At 39.4% G+C, this 7,705-nt stretch overlaps 1 protein-coding gene across 1 annotated transcript in view; it reads left to right on the top strand.

Moving 5' to 3' along the window:
- Positions 1-7,562: 7,562 nt before the first annotated feature.
- The window catches only part of Ndufa9 (NADH:ubiquinone oxidoreductase subunit A9), a 36,459-nt gene continuing 36,316 nt past the window's right edge, over positions 7,563-7,705 (top strand). Inside the window, exon 1 of the mRNA XM_020180605.2 lies at positions 7,563-7,704. Within this exon, the coding sequence (XP_020036194.2) occupies positions 7,656-7,704 (49 nt within the window). The 5' untranslated portion in view covers positions 7,563-7,655. The remainder of the gene's footprint in view (position 7,705) is intronic.

Below are 7,705 nucleotides of genomic sequence, written 5' to 3'. Positions count from 1 at the left end.
AGGACAAATTAAACAAATGCTTAAACATATATAAGTGGATCTATAATTTTTGTTATGAGGGATATTATGGATAATTATTAAAAAGAAAATTAAGATTGCTCAAGAACTGCTTGGTCTTTGCTCCTACAAAGATTTATACCATTTTCATACCCTCACTGAGCTAGGAAAAGTTTTTTTTATTATTCTTCCAGATAATATAATACAGTTGATTCCTTGGGTAAACAATGGGCTCCTCACGCTGATTGACCCTTAGAATCACTCAGAGAACTATAAAAAGATATTGAATCTACCAGGGAATGATGGCACATGCTTGTAATCCCAACACTAAAGAGGCCGAGTGGGAGGATCACAAGGTTGAGGCCAGTCTGGGATACACAGAACGATCCCATCTCATTAAACAAGCAAACAATCAAACAACAATAAAAAAAAACCAAAAAGATATTGAATCTGACTTAACACTTTCAGAAAATCTTATTTCAATTCACTTTTAGATTGGGGTAATTTAGGCATTTCAGCTATATACAATTAAAGCAGATGAAAACTGAGTTTAAAAAGGAAATGATGTGATCACTTACTCTTACTGAGGATGGGTTTTGAGACATGAAGAAAGCTCTTGATTAATGTGATGTCTTCACTATCCCCAAGTCTACCCAGCCCTCCTGCCATGTAACATACAAGGAATCTGCAATGGAAAGACACAAATAAAAGTGATGGATTTTACAGATGAAACATTTCTCTTATTACCAAATAATGACGCTGACTTGTTGCTTTTCATGGGTACACACAAATGACATTCACATTTCATAGAGGAAGTCTGAATCTTATTCTTGATGCATTCTGATAGTTCACAGATGACAAAGGTTCTACTTTATTACCAGCAATTTCTCAAATGACTACTGTTATCCCTCACCTTCAAATCATTGGTGCATAGGCTTATTGAACAATGCAAATGCTGATACATTTTTAGCCTAATCTCTAACATGTTGAGTTGGAAGGTGGAAGAAAAACAGCTGAGATGGAGAATTAGTACTCTGAATTCATGGATCTTAAAATATTATGTAAGTATTCCTTTGAGGACTTGAGAAAAACATACATACTCATCCTCATATTATAAATGGAGTTCATAGCTAATATCTTTTAGGTCAATTAACTGCCTTCTACTATCTCTACTGAGACATCTTGGAATATCCATCCATTTAGCACCTTTCCAGCAATAATGTCTCTCTAACTCTATCCTTACTTCAGAGTCCAGGTCAAGTTATCCATCCATGAAATATTTCCTAAATACCTACTTGAATGTCCTTGCCTTTCCATTTTATTTTGTTTCAACTTTTACATCCTAGCTAGTATTTTCACTGATCACATATTTTTAAATCTCCTTCATTAGATGGCTTCATGAGGGTAGAGGCATTTTCTTGCTTATCTTGATATCCCTCATCATAGCTAGCACCTTAAAGCTGGTGCTTATAATCATCTGCTGAAAGAAGATAATTAATTCTACATTCACATAGAATTCTGCCCATTTCTAATGCCAGTTAGCTCAATTTTCTCTTTCTTAATTTGGAGAATCTGAGAACAAAAAAGAAACAATTTGTTCAAACTCATTATGGTGGTAAACCATATATTCAGATATTCTTGAAGTTGACTCTTTTTTGGGATAAGTTCACCCCAGAGACTTAATGTTTTATTATCAGAATTTCCCTATTCCAGTAATACAGATAAGTCCACACCCCCAAAATGGTCTTGTGTACTCTTTTCACAGAAAGTATACACTTAATTTACATATATCCTAATGTATTTATTCTATTTTCTATGTCTGCTCTGTGTTTATCTTTATCTGCATCCATGAAGCTTGTGCTAGACTGTTAAAACTCCCTAAATTGTTCTGATGGTACCACACAAAAAAGATGTACTTAAATACTTTTGATGATAATGATCTCTGGACTTCCAAATCAACGTACATAATTTCCATAATGAAGTAGAAAAGAAGAAAGGAAGATCTAAAGAGGTAAATGGAATGAATGAAAGGATTCCTAAATTTCTTCTTAGGTTCAAAAGTTGGTAATAATATGTTGGACTTAGTTTTATCTATTACATTGATAAAGAGAGAAAACTGTCTATATGTAAAATGTAAGGTCCATTTTAAAAGTAAATGGACCTTGGAAACTATTTTATTCTAACAGTCTCATCTTGCAGGTTAGGACACTAAGGCCGAGAATATCAGAACCAGTGGCTGCATTCCTTTAGACATTCTAGCTCTGCAGTTTAACAGCCTAGGTGCTGTGAAATGTTTTTATGGTGGATATATGGATTCTGTGGCCATAGAAGGATTGACCTGAAATGTTCCTCAAAAATGCCAATGTGATTATTACCTCAAATTGAGGGGTGAAAATCATGAATGCCACTGGCAGGGCATAAGCAACACAGGGGTGTGGCTATGGTTGCCATAACCAAGGCCACAGCTCCAACTGAAGACACTTTTTTATCTTAAGCAAGAGGTTCTTATTTACTCAAAGTTACTAAACTCACAAAAAATTAAATCATAGGCAGTATAAATGAAGCTCTTGCAGGGTCACGACGTGTCTGACAAAGATCTGAGGTTTATTTCACCAGGTTGTCCCCTCCATTTTTATTAGGATGTATTAGGCATGCAGGGGATTCATTGCAACAATTCTGAATGCGCCTACGTTGTACAGTGGTTACAGCACTTCTCCCTCCCCCACTTTGATCTCCTTCCTGCCCCGCTTAAATCAGCCGCAAGAGGTTTCATTGTTCTATTTTGTATATGTCTATGAAGTCCACTAACCAATCATTCCCTCACCCTCATCTCCATTCACCTTCCTCCTCCCTCAAGCACCCTACACGTAGTATATGTATTTTATGGTCCTGTATTTTGTTGTTAATTCCTAAGTCAATGTTCAAAGGGGTTTCTTGATGTATCCTCACTGGGATTGTACATTGGTCAGCTCAAATCTTTACATTACTCTCCATTACCTCTTCCCTCCCATTCCCCATTATTCAACAGTTTTCAATACATATTGCTATGTCGTCTACCTGCACAGATGTCATGTATTTTGATATTGTCGATGCTCTATCATTCCCTTTTCCTTTCCCTCCTCCCCTGAGTTCCATAGAGTAGTTCCACTATTACAAACATTCAACCAGGTTTTATTACTAGTTTTAAAGGGGATGAATATATTTATTATTTCTATCTTCTGTTTCCTCTTCTCTTTCTGGAAATGTCTGATACATTGTAGAAGCCCAATAAATTTGGTTGTTTCTAAAATTGGAGCTTCAGCTGATTTTAAGAAAAGATTAGAAGTATGTGTTTCCTTCTCACCATTCATTGTTAAACCTTTCGGTGAAATTCCTTTGTTTTTCATAGCTTCTTCCTCTAGAGCCCTGCTAGTACAGCACTTTCTCTACATAGTTACAAATGTCCTGGCCATTGCCTAGTACTCTGTTGTCTAACCAAGTCTTTGGAAATAGCAATGAGAGGACTAATGTGGATGATGATTAGACTAAGAGTTGTATCGATGTGATTTTATTCTTAGAACACTGGAAAGAAAAGAATTTTGAGAGTAGCCAAGGAAGATGAAAACTCAATAGGTAGGCAAGCTTCTACTCTCCATATCACCTTGGGAAGTGGAGAGTAAGACCACATACTCCTGAAAGGATGGTCAGGAATCTGTAACAAAATGAAAACTTTAGCAGTAAAGAGGGGCTTGGCTGCAATGCTACTAAGAAAGACTAATTTATTTCCAGAGAAGTCAAAGGTAATTTAAAATTGTCTGGGCTGAGCTGGACATAAAGTTGTCTATCACTTGTCACTGAATTCTCACTTTCAACCACAGAGGAACAGAAAATGAGCTATTTTACCAATCCAGTGGGATTTCATACCTCTGTAGCTCAGGAATAGTGAACCATAGAAGACTCCAGAACACACTTTTAAAATCAATGAAGATGCTGGGATGTTCTTGCTCAGCTCAAGATCTTGTTTCCTCCCCCAGCCTTCCATGCACTCCCCCCTTGTTGGGACTGGGGAGTGACATCAGAATTGCAACTGGTGACATCACCATCTCTATAGCAACTCTCTAAGGCTACTAGAAGTGAGTGGCCAAGGGGCAAGAGGAGGGGCTCTGATGTTCAGTTTGGAAGGCCTTGGCTTGTTTTCTTGATTAATTCTCTCCTTTGAGTGTTTAATCCAGGTTGGGGAACATGGGAGGGGAAAGTTTGCCAGTGGATTCCACTTAAAACAGCAGAGCAAATATTAGTACCAATGAATCCAGATGGCTGCAGGGAAGAAGAAAAGAATTAGTAGTTTACTAATTTTTTCTTGCAAAGCCCATGAGATTACTTCATTTTGTTGGTTCCAGCATGGACTCTTTTATAAGCATCTTACCTTTTGTAAAAAAAAAAAAAAACCAAACCAAATTTTTGGAATATTTTGCCCAAAGTAAGCATCTCTGAGTTACAACTTGCCTTAGATGGGCAAAGATACACCAGTAATAACCCATCCTTTGCAACGCCAGACCTAAGGAACTGTATTGGGACAAATCAAAGAGACACTTTGTTAGTGATTGCTTCTAGGCCCGAGGAAGACTGTAATATATTTTCTTGAAAATGTTACTTTAGATACTACAAAGTTAATGGTTAAGTATAAGACTAACATATAGTTTTCTTGAAGCAAAAATTTCCAATCAAGACAAAGAGATAAAGTTTAAAATTGTAACACATTCAAAAATGACTGGTTTACTACAGACTTCAATAAAGTTATTTACCTACTGATTACCTTTTATATCAGGTCTCTTGTTTCTTCCATCTTTCAAATTAAGTTGCTGTAAGGGTCTAGGGCATGCAGGGTTATTGTGAAGACAGACAAGGGAGATAAGTTTCAAACCTCCTCCAGATTGGACCAGAAATGCCTCTTTCATTATTAACATGGTGGTTCTATGGTCCCCTGCATCCTGCAAAGTGGGGAAGGGGTGATAACCAGTTCTAACCAGTTCCAAAGGCATCTGCAATACCACCTACCTGTCATCTTAAGAAACCTTTTAGGTGCTTTTCCCTACTTAAGGCTTCATGAATATTATTTGCATCTCATGCATACAATTAGAGTGAATTATGGGGAAGGACATGCTCAGAAATCAATTATATAACATCTGGCCCTAACTCCACTTGCAGAAATGCCCAGGTTTTGCCCACCAACCTGACTCAAACCACATAAAAGCTAAAGAGACCCCAGACTATGGTGCTTTTGAACTGTGCAACTGGAGCTGGCTGTTTCTCCCTTGATAGTTACTTTCACTTTCTGCTTTCAATAAACTTTGCTGCTTTGCCACTCACTCCTGTATCTTGGATAGATTCTTTGATTATGCCCCCAGATGAGAACCTAATGCAACCCGGGTAACTTGCTGGTCTCTTAAGATCCTTTCCAGCTCTAGCATTCTACATTTGGACATGCGTGGAATGTGAGTAGGATTGTATATACCTGCAGCTAGCACTCTGCAGTTGATAAACCTCCTTCATATTCATTATGCCATCTGCTCTTTATGATAACGCAAGGCAACAGGGCAAGTATTATTTTCTCCTTTAGGTATAGTAGCTTGTCCAGATCACACCTAATAACTGGTAGAACTGGGATTGGAATCTAATAATCTGAGTGTTAAAATGACTGCTCTTTCAACTACACAATGACATCTTGAAAGCTATATTGACAATGTGATACATACAGTGTTTAACTTAAACATGTTAAAAAATGTAATTGTTGGGTTGGTTATGGTTGGGCATATCTATAATCCCAGCTACTCTGAAGGTGAAAATAGAAAGAGTACAATTTGAGGCCAGCCCAGGAAAGTTAGTGAGAATCTGTCTCAAAAAAGAAAAAGTCAGGTGTGGTGGTACACACCTGTAATACTAGCTACTTAGGAGCAGTGGTAGGAGGATCATGGCCCATGCCTGGGAAAAAGTGCAAGATCCTGCCAAAAATACACTAAAGCAAAAGGGCTAGGGGAAGTGCACAGCTAAAGTGGTAGAATACTTGTTTAGCAAGTGCAAGGCAGAGTTCAATCCCCAGTACTGCCAAAAAAAAAAAAAGAGAAAATTGTTACATGAGGTTAGGATGATAATGGGATCTGTCAATTTCTTAGAACCAGGAAAGTATGCTAATCTATTGATCTCAGAATCAAGTATTAGTAAATTGAAAGTGCTAAGTCAACATAGGATGAAGACAGGAAATATGACAACGTAGCATTACTAGGTTTCTCTGATCCCAGTCCAATTCAATTTGGTAGGTGAAGCTTCATAAACAGTAGGAGTGGGTTAGGGTGGAAACTTTGGATCTTACAACCCTAGTGTAGGCAAGCCCCACCCCACTACAGGCCTGTTGTCTATCCCAGCAACATACTTTGTTCCCAGGGGTGGGGGGGAGGGAAAGGCATTTAAAGAAATACCAAGCCAGACTATGCTATTTTCTGGTAAGCCCAAGGATCACTGGTCACCTTCTACTGAGGAATCTGAAAAGGATGAAGAGAATAAAGCATTCTAAAATGCAACTGTTTGATCTTTCTGGAATCTGCACAAACTCCATGTCTCTTTCTAGAACAATGCAGATTCACAACAGGATCCATAGTTTAAAAAACGAAAAGAAACCATACGGCCCTGACTGGGACATAACAAAAACCATTGCTGTACAGACAGCATATGGAGTTTCCTGATAAAAAAGTGTTGAGATGGCACACGTGGCATTAAATTTTACATCACATTTCAGACGCTTCACAGATTCCCAGAAGCCCACTAATGAATCACACTCCAGGCTAAGAACTCCTGAATTCATAAGTCAGGTGATGATTAAGGGGTTTGATAAATAAATTTAAAAACAAAAACAAAACCAACAACAGCAAGAACAAAAACACAACAGGATACGTGATAGGATCACCACCTTGGACAAGGTGGTCAAAGTAATCTCCAGAGATCACCTATGAGCAGACTTGAATGGGTGTTTGATGAGAACAAGAGTGAGCATTCCAGGAAAAGGGGCGGCAAGTGCAAAAGCCCCACGTACATTAGTTTGGGTGTATTAAAATTTCTATTTCTCTCCCCACCATTATCCACCTGCTTTTACACCCCTTCTCTCTCCTGGGCCCTGGGAACTTCCCGGGCCACGCCTCCTCACACGGTGGCTGCTGACTTAATATATACACACACATACACACTGGGGATTGAATCGGGGCCTTGAGCATGCTTTGCAAGCCCTCTTCCACTTGAGCCAAGCCCCTAACCCTGAGCAGAAGTTTTCAGGGACGAGTGACCCTAGTCAGCAAAGTTGAGCTTCTCCACTTTGGGTTCTGCCATTTTGCATGCCCTTGAGTCAGTTCCTGGTTGACTGAACTTCGGTTCCTCACCAATAAGAAATTTTCTTTACGGTCCATTCCAGACCTGAGATTCCAAATTCTTTTTTCTTTTCTACCCCTTCTCCTTCTCTTTCTCTCCTTCCCCACCTCCGCTCCCTTCACGGCCTTAACTCCACCAAGACCCGAGAAGCGCACCAGCCAGGGCCGACTGGCGCATGCGCAGACGGAAGTCGGAGTCACGTTTGAGCCCGCTCAGTGGCCGTAGTCGGCCGGAGCGCCGGCCGTGGGGGATTGTGGGACAAGATGGCGGCCGCCGCTCACCCCCGGGTTCTCTGGGCCCTTCCAATGTCACG

This window comes from Castor canadensis, chromosome 6 (genome assembly GCF_047511655.1).
Source record: "Castor canadensis chromosome 6, mCasCan1.hap1v2, whole genome shotgun sequence".
Taxonomy (NCBI): domain Eukaryota; kingdom Metazoa; phylum Chordata; class Mammalia; order Rodentia; family Castoridae; genus Castor; species Castor canadensis.
This window is presented reverse-complemented; position numbering and strand designations above follow the sequence as displayed.